Here is a 22778-nt window from a genome sequence, read left to right on the forward strand (position 1 = left end):
TAGACTATATAGTGGGATTTTATAAATAGAATACACATTTAGCTTCGATGAGTTCCATTACACCCCCCACCCCCCCCCTTTAAAGAGTTTTGTCTTTAACTCATGTGAACTAACATGATAATTACTAAGTCTCTGAAAAAACACATTTGTACCACATTATTCTTTGGACATTTTTGAACATGCATCCACAAAAGCAATTGCCGTTTGTGTACTGAAAACAGTTGTGTCGTACAAACCCAGTTTAGGAATCGGATCGAGTAGTACACTGCTCACAAGCAAAAAAATTTGCTTCCTTGGAATCCTCGTGTAAAAAATGAGACACAATGAGGAGGATTTTCGGATCGGTAAGTCTAAAAACGTGTCAATATGACACCGCAGTAAGAATAGAAAACAAAAAGAAAGTATTTACAGCTTTACAAAGGAAAAAAAAAAGAAAAGAGGTCATCAAAATCATTTCCAGCATTTTCACCTTTTTCTGGCAAGCTTTTGATCTGGTTTCTATGGAGTGGTTACATGCGAACAGAACAGGACCACTGTCGGCTAAGTCAGCAGCATCGCTTGAAACTAAAACAAAGACCTCCAAGGGAAACTCTCAAGGACCGACCCTGGTGATCCACTGAGTCCTACACAGCCTAAATAAAAATAAACCCCTGATCCCGAGTATGAAAACACCTTTTCTTCTTTAAAAATGGATTACATATGCTTATAAGAAACAGACACCAACAACCATGGTAATTTACTGTCGTACACATCACCACCATACACATTAATTCTAAACCCTCTACTCTAGCCCTGCAACCCTTACACTTCCCAACAGACACAACCCTACTACAGATGCTCCTCGTAATTATGGCTATGAGATAAACCCGAGGTTACAGCTACCTTGTTACAGCTGAAGTTCTGCTTCCTCACTTGGTTCTTGCTGGCAAACTGAGGATGTTCTGCTCTTTCCTACCCTCACCACACCAGCTCTCAGGTTCAAGAACTCCCAGCCTTTATCCTACTAGGATGCTGAGTCTGAACGGAAACAAACCCCGCAACACAGCAGCTGTATGGCCACTGAAATTGCTCAGTTTCTCCAGTACCAAAGAGCATTTCCTAACTGAGGAGAGCCAAACGACAGCCTCCACCAAGGCCGGGTCATCGTGCAAGTCGATTGCTTAACAATGCCTCCACCAACGTCACTAAAGCATCACAGACATTCAGCTTTGGCAGATGGTTTCTCAGCCTCGTGAGAAACTATGTATTAGCAGCTGAAGTTTATACAGGCTTCAAAACCTTAAGAGTACTTGATTGAAAACATGCAGTCCCAGCCCCCTCAAAAAAATACCCTATCTCTTATCACCCACCCACCCCCCAACTTGTAGCCCTAGTGAATGTGACTTTTACCACTTTGGCCACCTAAGAAATAAGAGGAATGAGCACTTTGGAATAAGGATTCTTTTCCAGAGAAAAGTTATCTACATTTTACATGATGAAAGAGGCTTTGAAAAAGCCCCTAACCCACACCACAGGAACCAAGAAGTTGCTAGCTACTCTATAAATAACTGCAGTGAGTAAGGAAACCACCAGAATATCCTTGGATCTGTTTTCTTGAACAGAAGCCATCAGCTGTGGATCATGACCCCCACACTGTGGATCCAGACGGATCATCCCAGCACTCCTCCCAACTCTGAAAAACACAAGGAGCCCATTTGATCCATGTAGCCTAAAAGCACCATCGTGTCCAAGCAGGAGCCGGAGCTGAACAGTGATGAAACCCCAGGCAGCAACATGGGAAACTGATTAGACATTGCTGTAGCCACAGTTACAGGGGGAACAGAAACTCTCTGAGGTCCTGCCCCTCTGCATAGCTGCACAAGACAGAGGCACTTCTGCCCAGGAACGTGCCATATGCTGAGACATTTGCACTCTTTTTGGAAGAAAGCAGCACTGATTTACACTGGCTGCATCCTTACAATGCAGTTTCACTGATTTCAGACCAATAGCTTGGAAACAATACTCAGGGAGCTAAAAAGATTGGTCAGCTTACCTTTACATAACACTGAGAGGGTGCTTAAATCAGGTAGTTCCCTGTCCAGTCCTAGCACTGCTCTTACATAGCAGCTTCTAAGCTTCCTGGCAGGAAATCAAATACATTTGGTATTTACTCCGAGTCTTGAAACTGCTAGTTAACTACACCGTTACCTTTAGGTAGTATTAACCACACTTTCAATCTTGGTCTAAAAAACAAACAGAAAATTATTGGCTGAGGTTTATACCCTGTTTTTACCTGGCTGAGGTGCTACAATTCCCACTAGAACCATACCTGATGATGACAGAGCTGCCTCAAACACCACCGAGACTTTTGATGCTGCTTTCTCCTGTGTAAAAATACAGAAAGACTGACAAAGTCTGGGTCTCCTCACTTTCTCACAGAGAAAGCACATGGCTGTCCCTCCCTAATTCTAGGGCAGCAGTAGTTTGAGATTCATTTTACTACGCCCTAAAAAGGATTACAGTATTTCCTGATGTTCAGCTTTCCTGAAGAACAGTGGTCTGGAACTCTCCCGGTGTCATGTCTCAAGCCTACGTCTATCCTACCGCATGTCAGTTTATCCCAATGCTTCAAACTATCCCACTCTAAACATCATGAAAGCAGCATAAAATGGAGTTACCTCCCTGTCAGCAAAGTCAAATCTGCAAACACTATGGTTTAAAAAAAGAATCCTGAAAAAGAGAACACACAAAACAACACAAGAACTGAAGGGCTGATTCCCCTCCTAATCCAATCACCGGAAACAAAGGCATTGTGATATGACATTCCTCCTCAAAAGAAGCTCTACAGATAACTAACATGTGCAAATGTGGTTTTAGCTTTCCCTTCCCAAGAGATAACTGTTTCCCAGCAGGGACCAAACATTCCATATAAATAAGGCGAGCTTTTTTTTGTGTGTGTGGGTTTTTTGTTTTTGCATAGAAGTTTATCAGGGATATTCCCACCCCATGGAACCCTCCTCTGTCCCCTGCTTTGCCACCGAGCTGAGACCTGCTGCTTCTTCAGGCTCTGGAGTGGAGCAGAGAGCTTGTAATGCATCTCAAAGGCCCCTTCAGGCAGAAAGATGGAACTGAGAAACTCCTGTTAATATTGTAGAACTGCTTAATCCTAAAAGCTGTCTCTACCCTTGCTCTTTTTTAAATGCTTCAAGTTCAACTTGGACTGTTACAGTTCAAATTGTTACAGTTCAATTCTCTTGTTTGGAGCCAGACTTTGGTAATTGCACCATAAATGTCTCGGGTTCACTTCTCATTTTGCCAGCATTCCTCTTGCCAATGGGTGCAGCAGTTCAATAAAACCATGAGCTTCTTGAAACACCCAGAGCCTTTGCAGCACCTTTCTCTGCTAACGGATTAGGATTTGTTGAAAGAATATTTTGTATAAAAACACCTGCTATTAATATTCCACTGGAGCTCAAAGTGGCTCAGCTTGGGGCAAAGGCACAATTAAAACACCATGTTTTCTTACAGGACTCTGCATTTACGATTTGTAGAACAATAGAAATTTACAGCACCAATCCTTGCGTGGGGTGGGGATGCGTGTAGGAATGAGTCCTTAGAAACCCTGTGTGAGGGCTTACGAGTCTTATTGTTATCTTCCCCCACATCAGTGTATTCTTTTATAACCTTTTCTTGTATCTTCCCTTTCACTGGAATGCTCCAGCTATGTATCAGGTGACCATGGGCTCCACATCCGTCTCTCTGTCCAACTCATCCTGAATTTCATCTGTGTTTCCTGAGTCGCTGCTGGCTACAGAGCTGGGAGACGGAGAATTTCTGCAGGAAAAGTCAGAGAAAGGTTTAGACAAGGAATGTCTATCACTGACAGAAAGGGGGGAAAATGAACCTTTGAAGAAAATGGTGGCTTTCACTTCCTAAAACATTTTTCAATATACTTTATTAACATTAAACTCTGGGTTTATGGTAAATACCAATAGTAAAACAGCCCACGTGCTGCCACCCCACTCCTGCCATCTCCTGTACAAACGTAAAGGCTGCCCTGGGTTTACTGATGAGGAAATGGAGATGAACATCCTACAGAGAGTTTCATCATCCATAAGTATGAACTTGAAAACTCAAAAAACGTTTAGCATCTTGTTCTTTTAAGCCAGGACGTGCACTGGGGGCAAGCAAGACCTAAGAAAACCCCCTTATAGTATAGGGTCCTTAACATAAGAAGGCTAAACCCCAAGTTCTTCATATTAGCCCACAGTCAAGGTTTAATTTTGGCTTTTGTTTAAGAGTTCTACACCCATAACGTTAAGACTGAACATCCATCCAAATTAGAGATCCCTGGTTTTACCCTCAGCTGTTGAATCCTTTTGAGCTGTTACTGTGTGTAGGAACACACAATAACTGTTACACAGTTCCTTTTTGACTGGGATTTGACTCTGGACAAAGCAACCTTACCTAAAGGACAAAACGATGCTACTGCCCTTAAAACAACTGGCAGGAAACAAACCAAACCTCTTGAAGCACCCCAGGCAGAATGGTCACATCTTATTACCTGTCAGCTGAGCCTTTGATAAGCCTACGACAGGTTTCCATTTGGACATCCAGGCCTCTTTTCATACTACACATTTCCATGTACTCATGAAGGTGGCGATTCATGTCACTCTTGGCTGTGGCCAATTCCAGCTGTAAGAAATAGGGGAGAATATTCAGCCTAAGGGGAGATGGTAACAGCTTCTCCCAGCTTCACTGCATTTATATACTGGTGGAAATACTAAAGGTGTCCAGAGCCAAGCCAAAGCATCCACACCATTTATGTTTAACCTCAGTGCTGTAAACCAGCAATTCATTCATCAGCTGATGAAGTGCAATTTAATCAGAGCTCAGCACTGGTATTAAGCAGCCCTCAAGTTGCTTTTTTTTCCCTGCTGCTTAGCATCTTGTTTGTCAACACACAGTAATTAATGAAAGCATGTTCTAGGCAGGGCAGAGATTTGGAGAAGCTACAGCTGTTGTGTCTGGCAACCTCTGAGGCCACGTCTTGGAAAGCATTTCCCAGTGTGACAGTGGATATGCAAGGGGAGAAAGAGTAATAGTGCATTTTTGCTCTCTTTGTTCTGAAGGTTCTCTCTCTACCAGCTACAGATTTATGCTTACTCAGTAATAGTGCTGTGCAGAGAATGGTATTTAGAAAAGATCCCCAGGGGTATGTCAGAGGAAAATCCCTTACATAGACAGACATTCCATCTTTCCTCTGTGCATATACTGGATCAGAACACTGTATGTTTTCATCCACTAGAAACAATTCCTATTGTCATGCACCACTTCCTTACCTCTATCTGCCCGATTGTTTCCTGGTATTCCTTGTCTCTCGTTTTAAAGAAAGACTCTGTTTCGTGGATCAAGTTTCCCAAGTTTTCCTCCTGCAGGGGAAAGGAAGACACAAAGAATTCACCAGAGTGTAACACGGAATTCAGGTTTTCTTGTCTAACCTGCTCAGAAATGGAGCTTGTGATGCTCTTTCATGCAAGGATTCTTCTCAATACATTTTTACACAGGCAGGGAATATTCTGCTTCTTAACACATTTTTGTACAATGACCATGGTTTTGTACACACGAAGTCTCTGATCAAGGGAGCTACAGAATAAGGCTCCAGCAATTAACACACATACACCTGGTGCTGCCAAAGAGCCAAACCCATGGATTTTCCAGAAGCTTTCACAGTCTGATCACATTTAGATTGCAAACTGCTCTCCAGCCACAAAGCTTTGTTTTCCTTGCATTGACCATCGTGCTACTTACAGCTTTGCTCTGGAATGCCCATTTTCCAATTGCATATTATTACTCTCAAGTCCTTTCAGTTTCCATTAGCTCACACCTATGCTCTGCATGAATTGTTTCCTATTGAAATCTGTAACTGCTAGATAAAGCAAGCTCACTCCAGCCCACTACTGATGAAAACGCCACATGCAAGAGCACATGCTGTCCCATAGGAAACATCCTGCCAGACAGCAGCTCCCATAACATCATCACTTCGGATTGTCAGTACAGTCCGGGCTACAAAACATACAGCACTATTTCATGCTGTCACAAAGAGACTAAAGCAACGTCACTGTTCTCTCTTTCACATTATTACCTATCTCCCTTTTCCAGAAAGAAAATGATCTATTTAATGCAACTGCACTGATGAGCATTAATTATGTTTCCATCCTCTGGCCATATCTGAGGCAGCTTTATCAGGATCATGCCCAGTATCAGCACCAGGCTATCCAGCCTATAGCTACAAGAATCATTCCACTTATCCTTTTATATGCAGAAGTGCTTTAAGGAGGAAGGTCATAAAAGAAGGTGGCTATGGCACCATGTAAGAACTTGAAAGGAATAAAGCCACTGGAAGGAAGATTCAGACATGTAAAGCACGATGTTAAAGACCAGGCACAGTCGGAGCAGTCTTTATTCCGAATCTCCATCTACAAGACAAATCTACCCTTTCCTTGTATAATTTTCATTTAGAAGGATTTAAGCTGCTTAAAACCTTTATAGAGTTTTTGCACGTAAGGCCTGAGTTCGGCAATATTCCTCTGATAGCTGTGCTTATACATGCACACATGGGTATATGCAAATCAATCTGTCACTAATTCCAGCACATGGCTGCACATTATCACTCTGCCACTCTCCCTGCTCAAAAGACGACATGTAGCTAAGCACACTGCTTTCTGCAGCCCTAGCACTTCTAAGTAATCTCTGCAGTTTCAGAGGATGCCAGATGATATACAAACGGGAAGACATAACATTAACACACTCCTGGCAGTCAACACAAGACAATATTCAGGAGACTGCTGCCTCAGCATCTTCACACTACAGTGCTGATGGAAGGAGGCAGGATTATTTCTTACCTACTGCTGTTGTGCTGCTCGGTAATGAAATAATAGCATTGCATTTAAAGACTACCCGCACAAAGCCTGACCTTGGCATTTCAATCAGTCTTTAGGCTTGTTTAAAAAGGCTCAGGAGTCACCAAATGAGGCAGCATGCAGCCATTAGCTTATTTAGTGTGGGATCTTAAGGATTAAAAGCAAGCTGTTTATTATCCACCAATGCCAGGAGAATCCTATTGACTAAGAAGATGGAAGCACAAGATTCACGGCTTCAGAAGATCCCTGGGGCCTTACGCAGACCTGCAGCCACAGCTTCTTTGTTTGTGATGGGATATACATGCTTTAACATCTTCACAGGCAATACCGAGTTTATTTTCCTCCCCACTAAACTGTGCCATCGTGTGTGCTACTGTACTCTTTTGACAATTAAAATGTGAATGACAATCTACAGAGATGCTGTGTAGAAGATACAGGGCTTGAGATAAACAACGGCTCAGGGTGACAGATTGTGTGATCTGCAACACTGCTCCTGCAACACCCAGACACATCGGATCTTTTGACACTCACTTGGTACTTTCAAACACTCAGTTTGAAGGAGCAGAAGAAATGAAGTTTGACAAATAAACTGATTGCACACACTGAAAAGCAACCATAGAGAGAAAGCACTAAGAGGATTTTTAAATCAAAGCCAGTTTGTGTGGCAAACTAGATCACCAGCAAAGGCTCAGATGGCTGAAAGCAGCTGAGGGGTACAGTTCCTGTAGAGAATAGTTTGGGAAAAGAAGGGAAATGAACTCACCTCTCCTTGGAGGTCAATGGAAGGATTGCAGTTCGTGAAGTCTTCCCAGAGCAGCAACGTTTCCTCATTCTCCTCCCATGTTAAACTATCACAGTCATCATCAAAATCGAATGTCTCACGACTGTTAAGGGAACAGAAAAACCATTAGTGAAAACTGCTCCAGCCCCACTCCTCTAATTAATCATGAAAAAAGGGGCTATGAGAACCAAGTGAAGGAAACAATGCAGCAGCTGAAAATCCTCACAGGTTTTACAAACAGGCTATGCCACTGCCCAAGTCCCTCACTCCTGGGCTCTTTGCCACCCCCAAGCAGAATAAAAGCTCCTTGTTAATATCCCTGATGGGAGGCCACAGTCCTACCTCTGTCCTCCAGATGGTGCTGCACATTAGTTTCCCCTGTTTGCAAAACCACAAAAATGTTTGAAACTATTCTTTTTAGACATGAGAAAATGAGCCCAAACACAGTGTGAGGAGTTTGACAAGAAACAGCCACCAGAAGCCTCCCTGCAGCTTTGCATGTTGAAGTTCAGCCAACATTTCCCCTAAAGCACTTAAAAACCATGATTCCAAAAGTAACAACGAGGAAAAACTGAAGCCTCAAAGCAATGTGCAGGTGAGCAGAAATACTCACTGTTGACTTGAACAAAGATACTACTACAGCCACTGAAGATTGAGAACAAACAGTGGCAAGAGTGGCCTTTAACCTCGTTATTTGCTTAAGCCCCTTTAGTATGTTCTGTTGTGTAAGAAAGGAAAGTTTTAGAAGGCACTGAGTCCCTTTTGGTTTGAACAGCAGCGGAGCAGAACACCAGTAGCTGCTTCTTGTCCTTGCTAAGGAGGCCTGACAAAAACCTGAACTGGGTCCCAGAAGCAGCCTGCTCATTTCAGACTGATGCATTTTTATTACTTGAGCTCACTTCCTTTTAAGCAGATAACATCTTAGTCCGGAAGCAGAGGCCAATGCTGTCTTCATGAGGCTGAAGAGCTTGGCAAGAGACAGGCTTTTTGCCTGGACTCAGCATGACTTTAAAAAGTCATTAAACCAAAAAACCCCATAAACTTGGGACATACAGAACAGTGCCTTTTGCAATGCAACTTTTTCACATGAGTTCCTTTTTGCAAGAGCTATCCTTGTGGGAGAGCACAAAGGCTCCGGTTCTGGCTGCTGCTTACTTCAAATACACACTCTTCAAAACTGACTGCATTTGGACTTTTTACTACCAGACATGTAAAGATCCAAGTTTGTAACAGCTAAAATGCAAGTTGCTTTGTTTCTGTGAATGCCAGAAGCTCTTCAGCTATGTATTTTCTACTTCACAAAGACCCCAAACCCAGACACAGAATTGCAGAATAGTTAGGGTTGGAAAGGACCTTAACACATCCTTAGAAAGGTACCATCCCAAATAAGCCACAAACCCTGTTTTACATCAATCAATTTGAACATATCTGCAAGAGTCCTGCAGTGCTTTGTGCCATGTGTAATAGGACCAGAAGATAAAGTTCATTAGCAGCACCAATTAAAATCAGGTATCACGGGCCAGGTTTAGGAACAAAACTAAAAGCTAGATGCATTACAAACCTGGGAGCTCAATTTTAGCCTCTTGCTTTTCTAACACCTACACACTCTCTGTTGTCACAGTGAGTTTTAGTGATAGAGAAGCCAAAAATCTATTTATTACACTGAATATTACTAAGGGCCTAAAGATACTCCAAACCAGAGTCCTAACAAGAGGAGTTATCTATGACTTTTGCAAGAAACATGCCCTGCTGAATGTGAAATTCAGGTGGAAAGAAAGCCATTCCATGAAAATAGAACTTTAGGGAACAGATGACAACAGAAGAGGAGTTAGTGCTTCCTGGAAAATTTCTCGTGTACTCCTACATACAAAATACTGTCCTACATTGTGTGGGAAAGCACTGGGAATTCTTCCCTCTGCAGTCACTGCAGGAGTTGGCAGAAGTCACTGCTATTCAATGCTAGGGAAGTCAGATCTGTAGTGCTTGCTGGGGTTATTCTCTGTCAAAAGAAAACAGCAGAGACCCTCAAAAGCCCCACCAGGCTGTGGCCACCTCCATCACTTCTAGAACAGAAGAAGGTAACAGCAGGGACCAGCACCAGCCAGCCTCCTGCACTGCTTTATGTGCCACCAAGGTGCAGAGACTCTTCTCAGGTGCTACAAACTTCCAAAGACTGCAATTTGGGAGTCTTTAAATGCCAGACCTTCCAGCTGCAGAGACCAGATTCTGCAGCAAGACTTGCAGCTCCTAGAATTGATCTTCTGGACAGACCCACCACTACTGTTTGCCTATAGCTTCACTGAAAAATCATGCAAAATACTACAGAAGTTTGTATCCGCTTTGAACTGAGCTTTCAGTGACCTTCCCAAAATCCAGCCAGCCCAAGCAGCAGTGAGGCTCTTTCCAGTACTCCAGAAATCTGATTTTCAGCCAAACACACAGAATAGACTCATGTTTTGTACTTTTTTTTTATGGTGTTGCATATTTCTTGGTTTGCTACTGTTATAACAGCACTGCACTGGAATCCTGTGTGCACTTCCAGTGTCTCCAGCATAGGAAGGACATGGATCTGTTGGAGCAAGTCCAGAGGAGGCCATGAGGAGGATCAGGGGCTGGAGCAGCTCTCATACAAAGCCAGGCTGAGAATACTGGGGCTGTTCAGCCTGGAGACCTCATAGTAGCCTTGCAGTATCTGAAGGGGGCCTGCAGTAATAGGACAAGGGTTGAGGGGTTCAAACTGAAACAGGGGAGATTTAGGTTGTACAGGGAAGAAATGTTTACTGTGAGGGTGCTGAGGCGCTGGCACAGGGTGCCCAGAGAAGCTGTGGCTGCCCCATTCCTGGCAGTGCTCAAGGCCAGGTTGGACACAGGGGCTTGGAGCAAGCTGCTCCAGTGGAAGGGGTCCCTGCCCGTGGCAGAAGGTTCAAACTGGATGACGTTGAGGTTCTTTCTAACGCAAACCATTCTACGATTCTATGATAACAGCAGTAAAAGAAGATGTCTGTATTTTTTTATATTCTCTACCTAAGGGAAGAACAAAAATCAGTTCATTTTATTTGAATTTCCAGAAAACCTTCACATATGTGGCAGCTCGAGTATTCTGGGACTAAGTCTGCATTTCAGAACAAGCTTTCCCCATGTTGCTCATGATACTCACAGCTGATTAAACATGCGCTTCATTTCATCTGTGATGTTCAAGGAGCAGCTGACCTCATCGTCAGAGAACCTGCCATTGTCTCCATCCTGTTCAGAGAGGTCATCATCAGATGTGAGCTTGCGTTCTTTCTTCTTGGAAGCCACCTTAATTGGAGAGAAGAGCAGTAACTAGAAGGTTCAGCTGAAGGTGCTGCACCATGAGGGGCAGAAATAGAGACAGAGAGGCATTAGGTGTGAGCAAATATAACTGTTCATCAGGTCCCAGGCAATTCAGGGCTTGCTCATTTTCAAGACAGGAATTGCATCTGTTAATGAGTGGTGAACACAGAGCACAAGGAAGCAGTTCAGAACAGGGAAGAGCAAAGCAAGCTGCAGGCTGCCAGCACTCTACAGATGTTCACTGGCACCGGCCTGTGATCGACCAGAGAACATGCAGAAGTTAGAATGATACAGGGAGAAGCAGAAGCTGGCAGGAGTGCCCAGGCAGCACGCTTGAGAGCAATGACAGAACTCTCCCTCTCTCCTGCCACCACCACAGGATTGAACCACCACAAAAGAGCAGACAGGAAGCCCTTCTAGGTAGCCTTGACTTCAGGGTCATTCCCACCCCAGCAGACTGCTAATCATCAGGTTGACAGAAGAAGAGTTAAAGTGAACCATGAAAATGCCTGGACAACCTCAAAGAAATGAAGTTCAGAAACATACAGAGAACTCAAGGGATCCCCCTGCCAAGGGTGCAGAGGATCACTTCTTCATCTGAGGACTGCGAACATGAAAGATATTCACAGATCCTGCACAGAGTCACAAACACACAGTTCACTCCCAGCCTACTTTAGCTTTTCTTCTACTCAGCATATAAACCATCCCTTACTGGTATTGTTCTCCACAATGATCATTTTAACCACTGCATGCTTGACCAGAAGTGTGCTTTGCAGTTACCTTTGAGCAGAAAGACATGGCAGCTCTACTCAAAGACACACTTAGATCAAAGTAGAAGGAAGCTGGGTTAATCACAATTGAAAGTGCAGTTGGGACAGAAGACCAGCTGCATCAGGAGTCGCAGGTTTGCTCCACACAGAGCTGTAACTGCTTGCTTTTGGAGCAAATTAAATCACTTTCCTACCAGCACCAAGGAGCCACATTAGCTCAATGAAAGCAAGGGGAGTTTCTAGTTCAAAGCTCACCATCACAGAAGTGTTATTTCTGGCCTCAGAGCTTGAGCCAGAAATAAGAACATTCAGATGACAGTTGTAAAAGCTTAAAACCCTTCACTTATGAAGGGAACAAATGTGAGGAAGCCATTTATACAAACCTACACCCTGTGATGCTTTTTTCCCTGCATTCATTGTAGACTAGCATCAGACTAACAGTGTCTCTTAAAGGTCATACCAAGGCTTCTTATTTTAAACTCTCTATATGTTGTGCTCTTAATACTACAGAGAAGAGAGCTGTACTCCAAGAGTGAGAAAGAAGAAAATATGCCTGCACAGAGCAATGTCAAGAGAAGGCAAATGACCTGGACCACGCTCCTCAACGCTGCTCCCTCTTGTCCCCTCACTCCTTGTCCTACCCTATGGAAAATTCATGGCCTAATCACCTGGAATATCTTGGAAACGTCTTCAGAGTTGCGCTGCTGCGCTACATCACACAGCTTGGCTGTGATATCGATTCGCCGACAGATGTCCATGTCCACCTTCATGGCCTTTTCTTGAATCTTTGTGTCCAGGTCTGTCATGGGCTGCAGGAAGGACAGTAGTGATTATCCTCTATTATTATACAGTTCAGGAAAGAAGAGATACCCCACAGTATCTCTCTAACCCCAGGGCACACCACTCTTACACAATATTACATCTTGCTCTCCGGGAAAGGCAGTACATGGACAATCTAAATGGACTAGACAGCTAACAAATAACATTAATATCTGAACCTAATAAAGGTGCAGAGTGTTCTGTCACTGAAAAACCTATCCCCACCCCAAAACAACTGCTAGATGTGGCAACAGGCAAGTTGTACGGGACGATAAAGCTTTAAAAAGGGAAGAGAAAAACCCTGACGAGACTGTGCATGACAGAATAAAATCTAAGACCTGGGCAGTATGCAACAGTTCCCTTCCTTTCAGGCAGACCTGCAAGAGGAAGTTGCTTTTAAAACAGACCCCAGGTTACACAGCAACTTTATACGTATCACAGAAACATGAAATCAAGACTGGATCTAAAGAGATCCATGAAAACTTGTGATACACAAACCACTCATCATGGCATTAACCTGGCTTCCAGCCTAGCAAAAGTTCTATTTGAGAAATATCTTGTCTTACTTCACTCTGGGCAGTAACCATAAACATCATTTATATGAGATACTCCCACTCAGACAGTACAGCTGGCTCCTTAGGAAGAAACATAAAAGCAAAAAGTGTATTTTCCAGCCTAGACAAGATTTACTCTGCTAGAAAGTACCACTTCAATGGCCAGGCAATGCTTCCTCTGTGACCAGAAAAGCAGAAACACTTTTTGCAAAGCATGCTTAAATACCAAATCCCCTTCCTACGACAAAAATTTAGGGGTTAGGTTTTTGTTGTAGTTTGCTTTTGGTTTTAAGTCATTAGAAGAGTTCTTCTCCAGCCCCTGTCAACCACCTTTGGACAAGCTAGAGATCTCTGTTTTACAGCCACACTGAGGTCTTTAAACACTGACACACTCTGAAACACTCTCTCAGTTGATAGGTACCAGCAATTCTTACCCACAGGAAGGCAAGAGCCACATGCCAACATCTTGCATTTCTCTGCTCTAAATATTTAGACAGCGAGATTCAAAACAAGCCTCACTCTTTTCCTTATGCTCTCCTCTCTTACAGGGTTTGCAAAGCCCAAAGCACACTTGAGAGCAAGCTGAGGAGGATGTTTGCCTTCATCACCACCCTTTTTGTACACACAGAGCACCATTTCTTCCTCAGTGAAAACGTCACCACAGTGATGCAACCCTAAGGAGTTTCTCCCTTTCACACTGCCTCTAACCAAGCATGCCTGTCCTCGATTAAACACCAAACGAAGAGACAGCTAATTGCCAAATTTCACAGGAACAGATCTAGTGGCCCTGAGAGAATGGATTTGACACCAGGGAGCAGGTTCTGCAAGTTTATATAAAGTCAGAAGGAAGCAATTCTATGCAAAATTACTGAATAAATAAGCATAATAAGACATATTCATTAGACAATTGGCATCAGCACTACTTCAGTCTTACAGAAAACAGCACCTAACTTAATGCTCACCTGGCTTATCCTCCTAGATACTTGCATGAGTACATGCTCTCAGTATGTCTAAGTGTAAGTATTCAAGGTCAGGTTGGACGGGGCTTGGAGCAATCTGCTCCAGTGGAAGGTGTCCCTGCCCATGCCAGGGGTTGGAACTGGATGAGCTTTACGGTCCTTTCCAACTCAAACCAGTCAAATTATCCAGTTGTAGCCTAAAAGATCCCCAGCCTTGAAGTGAAGTCAGGATCTAATGAGACACAAGTCTTCTACCCAAAAAGCAGCACTGGAAACAAAGCCAGATACTTGAACCAATGATACTCAGAGCTCTCCCAAAGGGAGCTGGGAAATACATGAAGTGTGCTCCCTCTCTGAACACAACTCTCTCGTGTGACTCAGAGCAGAATCCCTCCTGTTAGCAGTACATGGTGCTGCTCTGTGATGAATCCTTCACCCTGACCTGAGAGTTCTCCAACGCTTGTGCCACGGCTGTAGTTGTGAATGCCGGCACTGCCAGCTGTGGAGAACAGGGAAGGGAGGGAAGAGTCCGGGTTATGGGCTAAGCAGCAAAGTTAATGCATCTCTACACAGACCAGACAGGAAGCAGGGGGCAGGGTGATCTGCCTGATGCATTAGATCATAAAGGCAGCCATAAATGCTAACTACAAAGCAGCACTCACTAAGACCATAACCTTTTTATGAATGAAGCCATTTGCATGACACACACATTTCACAAAGGCAGTGGGAGTTGGCCACTCTGCTCTCCAGTGTACTTACATCACTCATCAGACCCTTAAAGACCACGAGTTCTGCTTTCAGTCTTTCAATCTTTTCATTTAACTCCTCCTGGAGAGCTTCGGCTTCCTGCGCCTCCTGCAAGAGAAAGCACACAAAGAACTAAGGGCTAAGAGGTCAGTATATGCTTCCTCACTTAACCTGAACAAGGCTGATAAGGCTTGTCACCACCCCAGGCTTCACTTTGTCAGATTTCAGCACCTCCCTGCTTCAGCTTCCAAACACTAACACTATTCTCTAGCACAGAGCAATGCAGTCAACTGCTTTAGCTAGCAGCAAGATTTTAAAAGGCAAATTCAAGTTATTATCACCATAATAAAAGGCACAGAGAAAACCTGTACTTTTCAATACATGTTGTCCAAAGCTTACCTCTCGTAAGGTTTCTACCATAGATTCCAGGCTCATTCTTCTTGTGAATTCCTCTTCCCATCTGAAAGATACGATTTGCAGGCAAAGTGTTAACTGGTTTTCCCCCCACAAAATCACAAGTTTTCTGGTAGCTGTAGGATGATGACAGTTACTTGAAATGTAAAACAGATGGTCCCCCACACTTGTACACCCTTAGAACAGGAAAATTAAGTCTGTAGGAGACTAAAAGCTAAATCCACTTTCATTGGGATCACTACTCTTCCTGCTCTCCTGTGCAATACTTGGTTGCAAATAAAGTGGGCCATTTTCAGTGCGAGAAGAATCAGCAGCTGTACTATTCATCTGTTCAGTCCGATCAATTCATACCTTAATGTGCTTTTGATATCAAAAGCCTCAATAATCTACACGCCTCTATCATTTCCCAGCGCCATCACTGCAAGGAGTACTTAGAGAAGCATCCTTGAATGCAGAGAACACGCACTTACTCTGCTGCAGTACTGAATGGGCAGAAGAAAAGGAATTACAAACTGTGTAATTAAACCTCATACTACGAGCATTGTTATACTTGAGTTCATTGTTGGATTAAGTGTAAAAATATCCAGCAGTTCCCCTTTTTCAACATGAAAACCCTTTAAGGAGCAAAAAGCACTATTTGACCATACTAACTTGAAAGCTAAACTCTTGAAAACACAATGATACCCATTCATACACACTGCTTTGGTTTGAAGTGGGGGAAGAGAGGAAGTAAAACATGTGTCCCTCTTTTTGAATGGTCAGGGGTGCCACATGACAGTTGTCCTGTCTATTATAACAACAGGAATTACACCCCTGGAAGAGAAACTTTGGATACCACATGATGAAAAACAATCCCGGAGTCCCATCGTGGTAATTCCTGTTGCCACTTCAACACATTTTATAGCCTAGCTGAAAATGGGAAACCACAGCCCAGAAATCTATTAAATCAAAGGATTCTTAGAAATGCAAGGTTAAATCTGCTAAAATGCATCATTTCATCCTATTTTCAAACCCACAAAGGAACCTGGTGATGGGCAGACTGCAGGATATTCCCACTGAGGCAGCTGGTTTGATGCATACGTAATCACTGTGCCACTCGATACATCTCCTCATTCCAAGTGCAAATTTAATCCCATCTGAAATGGAAGCCAGGGGGGACCATTTCAGCAGGAAGGATGCAGGCAGGCACGGTGCTATTGCAGTTTGCTGTCTTCAGGAGCAATCACAGGCACCTGAAGGGGTTTTACATCTTAATGCAGCAGCAGCTCAAAGGAGCAGGGTGCCATGATGACATGCTGCCTACATCCGCTCCTTCCTGCTACTGTGGGACAGGAACCTCCAACACCATGGCATGTGGATTCCCTGTCATACAGTTTGACTTATGCAGAAAGCCTTGTGTGCATCTTTTTAGCAGCAACAATTTATTGCCAAGCAAAGGAAAATATTTAGGTTGAAATTTGCATTTGTCATCAAATGTTTTAGCTTGTATTTGCATTTCCTATTTGGTTTTTTCACTACTAATTACACATATTTCTATAAAAATAGTAACTGGATATTAAAATCTGTTACCCAGATTTTAATATTAGAGGCAGCAAGGTGAAACTAAAGCAAATGGATTTGCAGTCTGGAAGATGGGCTCCTTCTGTTACAGGAGGAGTGTTGCAGGGCTGCAATCATCCCTCCTGGTCTCTCTGCCATCAGGCTGTCATTTAGGGCTGGAAGTCAAGCAGACACTGCAGAAATTGATACGCTGCTTCTCCAGGTTTGCACTGTTGCAATGAGGACGCCTGCCTTCATCCAGGTTTGCCTGCTGTACAGTCTGCATCCTCCCAGTGCATTCTGCAGAGGGAAAACATAACTGCGTGTTTTTGCAGCCTCTGCCAAAAGCTAGGGAAAAGGATTAGTATTCCTCCCCAGCAGTCCAGCCACGCTGGGCTGCTGCCAGAATTACACATCTCAAAGTCTGCTCGGACCCAAACCTTCCTCATCCTGCAGAAATTCCACGAGTTCCTTTATTTTTTCCCTTTGTGCCATTTTGCAGCACAGTGATTTACGGCCCTAATTCCATCACACTCATGATGTCTTCAAGAGCAAAAGGATCCCCTCTTTTTACACACACACAGACCCTCTCCACAACTCCTGTGTTGTTCATTATAAGAACAATAAAGCAAGGTCCTTTTTAACCAAGAAGTTCCTGCCTAACAAAGTTTGCACTGGATCGACATGAAGGTCCTGCCAGAAACATTTGTATCACATTCTGAACCTCAGAGCACATTCCTCCCACCCACCACCAAGCTGATTAACCTCATTTAACAGCTAAAAATGCCAATCTTACTTTCTCCTCACACGTAAACCTCGGGAGACTATTTGTAATGAAGAGAGGGAGGAAATGGACAGGAAGGTAGAGGATGACAATGGAGCAGAGGATTAATTCTCCATTTCAACTTCCAAGGAAGTGAGATAATAGAAAGATTGCTCACTCGTACAATCATGCTGGATTTGTTGTGACACACAGGGCTTTAAAAGGAACCTTGGCAGCTGTGCTACTTACTACACACTCCAGCAAATGCAGCAGTGAGGAGTCAGTGTGCCACCGAGAAGATGCTAACTATAGCTCTGACATCTTTCATATTCAACACACTAACTATTCTCCTGGTCATTTATACTGGTCAGTATCTTCTTCTTTAGTTATCATCTAAAAGCAGAAGATGCTCTTCCACGAGTCTTCCAAAAATGCTCTTCCAGGAGCACGCTGCGGGTGCCTTCTACTTCCTAGCAAACAGAACCAGTGATGCCACACTGCATGCATGTCCATGAAAGGGACCAGAGCCATGGAAGGGACCAGAGCCTTCCTTCCTCTCAAGGAAGAGGGAAGCACCACCTGATTATCCCTTCTGCAGCACAAAGCAGAGTGGGCAGGTAACTCCTCAGCTGGATAAGCATGGGAGAAGGAGCACAATGGGGACTGTAATCCCAAAAGGGAAATGGCTGCACACACTGGAGGCTAAAAACCCAGCAGACTTCACATACTTGCTGCAGGGTATTACCCAGCCAGCTGCTCTTGCTGCTCTCAAATACACTGATTTCCTGGCTCAGATGCATCGATTGCATCCCAAAAATCTATTTTCTGACCCACGGTGCCATCTAAATTTACCAGACTTCAGTTTCTTGTTTTACTTTATTTTTTTAACACCAGTAATACAGATTCCAAAGCTAACCAAGCTTTTTTCCTTCTTTCCCATCTTCCAAGAAAGTTTTAGTTCCAACCCACCCCCCAAATAAAGGCATTTTAAAAGCTATGGATCTATTCCCTTTTACCAGATGTGACACATTACATTCCAACAGCATTCAGTCACTGCAGCTTCAGGCCCCAAACTACTTCTGCAGTCATGTCTTACATAGCTTAGAGGAGAACAAAGGCTGCTGGCTTTCTTTAACGGGAATAGCTACATTACAGGGATATTAGACAAACAAAACACATGAATAGTCAGCTGGGATTAGCACAGCTTAAAGCAGTGTTCTTGTAAAGCTGAGTCACACCACAAACTTGTGTGTTTCCTTTGGAATTGGAAGAGTAGCTACCAGTTCACCCATACTAACATCAGCTCCTGCACCCAAGAAAGCCCATGGAGACATCCCAGGAGCTGGATAATGTCACTTAAAAGCTTCTCTAAGTTTCCAGGCCTAACAGTCATGAAATTAAACTGAGCTTGTTGACACAACAAGCTTGGAGGCACTTTCCCACTCCCTGAATACCTGCATCCATGAACACACCTATCTTTCTTTCTCCTTTCCCTGTGCCAAGCCAAGCTCAGGAATAGTGACCAGTGAAGAGAAGCCCTCACAGCAGCAATTCACAAAACCTCTTTGGAAAAGAAAGTTAGTTTTAGGGAAGTTTTCTTGTCAAATATTGCTCAGTAGCTTCCTTTCAGCCCCAGAATTTTTAGGTGTGAGTATGGTATTACTTAGACAACAAAACACTCTTACAAAATACACCAGGCATAAACACACTGGTTTAAGTATGTTTTTGCTCAAGGCAGAAAGGCACAAGTAGAGCAGTTAATGATGCCTGATGGTATCAACTACATTATTTCTTCCATAAAAAGTATCCTCCCCTCAAGGAGGCAACCATTCCTCAAGTAGCACTGAATGACAACATCATTTTTCCATAGGAAAAACCTCTTTAGGAAGGAAGACAAGATCCTTCTTCCTGGGAGTTTTGTACAGCTATGCTGAGAAAAAACAATACCAAACAGAAGTCCAGGCTTCTTCCATGCCCTTCTCTCAGGTACCAGCTCCAAAGCTGGAGCATCTTCCCACCAGTTTATGGGGACAAGAGCAGCAGCAGGAAGGAAAACCTAATAGTTTATGAGTGCTTCAATCCGCAAAAGGAAACTAAAGTGTTAGCTTGAACAATGCCCATCAAATTATTGACAGTAATTCCTGAAAACAAACCCACTGAACAGACCAACCACCAGCACTACTTCAGGAACAGCGTAACTCTTTCTTCTTGCATGCTAAAACACCACTAGTTCACTTTTGGCACAAGATGCACCCAGCCTTGCTCCTCTCTTGGACATGAAGCATCTAAGATGCCTTCTCTGATGTACCACACCTGCAAGAAGACAGAATAAAACACCCATGCTGTGGCAGGGCCAAGTAATGACACGTCCAGAGCTGCCCACTCCCGCTCCTTTGTGGCGACACTGCTTGCTCTTTGTGCGTGTTGGGATCGTTCTGACGCCCATACATTGTTTACAGGAACCCCGAATGGCAAAGCTGGCCAGCGCTGGCACGAGATTTAACACTTAGCATGCACCAGCCTAACTGATATAATCACTTTGCATTACTCACAGCTGTTACACGCCACCTCTCACTGTGGGTCTGTAGTAACATGCCCACTAATCCCCTTCTCCAACACCTAGATAATAACTATCAACATTACAGTTTATAACCCTGGTTATTATACACTGATTTTATTCACATTGACTTAACGGCCCAGATGTCCAAACTTGGATTTGCATACAAAAGGATCCAGAGCCTAATCCTGGGATCTGCCAAAACAAAATGTGAGCAGGGTGTGACAGTTGGGGATAAGCAAGCATCACGTTTAAGACTTTCTGGACAGATGTCATATAGAATTAAAGAACACCATGTTGGAAGGGATCTCAAAGATCACTTGGGCCAACCTTTCCAAGCAAAGGTATAGAGAAACCTTCACAATACTGAAGTTCTGCTGCAGCATCAGTCTCTATTGAACCATTTGCAATGATATTTCTTAATTGAAAGAAGAATCTGCATCTACAATCTCACTAAACCATTTCCAAGACTGGAATGGCAGTTTGGGAATATGGATACAAATAGCTGTCTGCATGTTTTCATTAGCTTAAAAGAACCAGACCATGCAAGATGGATTTCATTTAACAACTCCATGAAACCTCTATTTTGTTAAGCAAACAAAATCATACAATCCATTCTCTCTGCTTTTAAAATCCTTGTTTAAGAGATCATTTTCATGTCCAGGCTTAGTTTAGCGCTATATTAAATCTAAGATTGCATTAATTTGCTTATTCACAAATGCCACCTCTTGTTTCAGTGAGCATTTGTAAGACACTCTAATAGAGGGATTCTCCCAGACAATCCCAAGCCCAGACCATTTTGATCCCACATGCCCTGACTTCTTACTGAAGCAAATTAAATGTTAGTTGATGGGCTCCATGTAAAACCTATTAATTTAATGGGAACGTCTGATTCCATTAAAGCCTGGCTGTAACACAGCAGCACTTGAATGAAGCCACGTTTCTTGCCTGTTGCAAGCAACATCCTCTTCACAGATTCTCCTTGCTACAAGTCAGCCACCGCAGCATCACATTTCCCAAACATCAGAGCAATGGAGAAGTTTGTATCCTTGAACCTCTAGCAAAGGCCTAGAGGATACAGGAAAAGTCACTTCACAGCAGAACTTGTACCCTTTGCATTGTTAATACTTGGGTGTTTCATTATAAAGGAACATTATAAAGGAGAGTTAATATTAAAGTCCTATTCCAGACTTGTGCTCTGCTTAAAACAGCATGCAGACCTTTGAACAGCAGCAATTGCTTGTGAAGGGAATTACTAAAAGGACTCACTATATAGAAAATCATTGTGTAATTATGCCTCCCGATTACACACACCTAAAATGATGCTCCAGCCTGTTAATGCAACCACAACAAAAATCATCTGCAAGCTCATTTATGTTTTGTTCCTGACCACACGAGGTGTTTCAACAAAAGCCATGTATAATGTCACAAGAGTTCAACAACATCAAGTAAAAGCAACAGCCAGGCCTGCATTCCTTTAGAGAGAAAATTAGGGTGCTTTTAATACAGCAAGAGATTCTACATATAATTGTGCAATATTCACAGCAGCATTAAACACATTCTCAGCTCCATAGCTAGGAGTCATACACCCCTGCAGCACTTATTCTTGGAAACAACACTGCACTAAAAAGCCAGTTTTAAATCTGAAGTGTATTTTGATACTTGGATAAGCTCTGGACCTCCACTTGCACCCAGCCCCAAACACAGAAGTCCATTAACAACGACACAAGATACTTATTCAGGGAGGGGTAACACAGCACATGAGGCTGCTGTTGGGGATTTTCACAGTATTTTATACATCTTCCTGATAGAGAAAGCACTTAAAAGCTCTCCTGTCCTTGAAGAAGGGCACCACCTATTACAAACTTCAGTTGTTTTCAATCTCACAGCTAGGCAAGTGAAGGAAAACCAGAAATAAATCCTTGGAAGTCTTCCACTTCCCAGCACATCCAAGGCTATTAACGCTGGTAAGTCTATTTCTACATCAAACACTAGCAAATTCACTTGAAATAGGCCTGCCTTAAAAGAAATAATGGGTTGTGTTTTTTCCCCACCGTAAGTAGACAGAAGTAGGGTAAAACAGCTGAAGCCATCAAGCTCAGTGCAGCCCAGCTTTCACTTTAGGCAAGGCCAAGTTCAGAGCTGTCTGGCTGTCTAAGTGCTCTCCGCTGAAGAACTTGGGTTCAGCTTGCCCTCAGAACATGAAGGTGTCAGAGCTCTGAACTAAGTAAGTGCTATGCAAAGAAGTCTTTTCCCTTGTGTTTATGATCTAACCAACATCCAGCTTTCTAAGCCCTTCTGAAGGCTTGGGTCCAGAACTTCTGAAAGTAGGTAAGTTATAAGTTACTTTGATTGGAAAGAAAAGCTTTGTACAGCATCCTTTCCCCCCACATGCTCTAAACCCCTTTTGTATTCTCCTGAAGAAAAAGATCAGGCCTATGACAACATACCCAAACCTGCAGATCACTGACCTGCCTATTCTGCTGCCCCAAATGATTTTGAACGTCATTTAAGAGGTTAAATCCATGAGAAGCATTGAAAGCATAACTCAATGGCCAGGAGGGCAGCTTCCTGGAATGAACCTGATCAGGTTAGGTAATTCTTTTTGGTGCTTCATGCAAGCCCATGGCATCTGTACTCTGCTACTCCTGCTCCTCT

General features: G+C 43.3%; 1 protein-coding gene across 1 annotated transcript in view; it reads right to left on the reverse strand.

Annotated features, from left to right (window-relative positions):
• IFFO2 (intermediate filament family orphan 2) overlaps positions 1 to 22778 on the reverse strand; it is a 40533-nt gene continuing 17755 nt past the window's right edge. Inside the window, exons 2-9 of the mRNA XM_061367810.1 lie at positions 15247 to 15307; positions 14860 to 14955; positions 12437 to 12577; positions 10841 to 10983; positions 7666 to 7786; positions 5322 to 5411; positions 4544 to 4674; positions 1 to 3813 (exon numbers count right to left, since the gene is read on the reverse strand). Coding sequence (XP_061223794.1) covers positions 3708 to 3813; positions 4544 to 4674; positions 5322 to 5411; positions 7666 to 7786; positions 10841 to 10983; positions 12437 to 12577; positions 14860 to 14955; positions 15247 to 15307 — 889 coding nt within the window. The 3' untranslated portion in view covers positions 1 to 3707. The remainder of the gene's footprint in view (positions 3814 to 4543; positions 4675 to 5321; positions 5412 to 7665; positions 7787 to 10840; positions 10984 to 12436; positions 12578 to 14859; positions 14956 to 15246; positions 15308 to 22778) is intronic.

This window comes from Neopsephotus bourkii, unplaced genomic scaffold (assembly GCF_033783945.1).
Source record: "Neopsephotus bourkii isolate Nb327-2 ecotype Australia unplaced genomic scaffold, CSIRO-AGI_Nbou_v1 NB_1399, whole genome shotgun sequence".
Lineage (NCBI taxonomy): Eukaryota > Metazoa > Chordata > Aves > Psittaciformes > Psittacidae > Neopsephotus > Neopsephotus bourkii.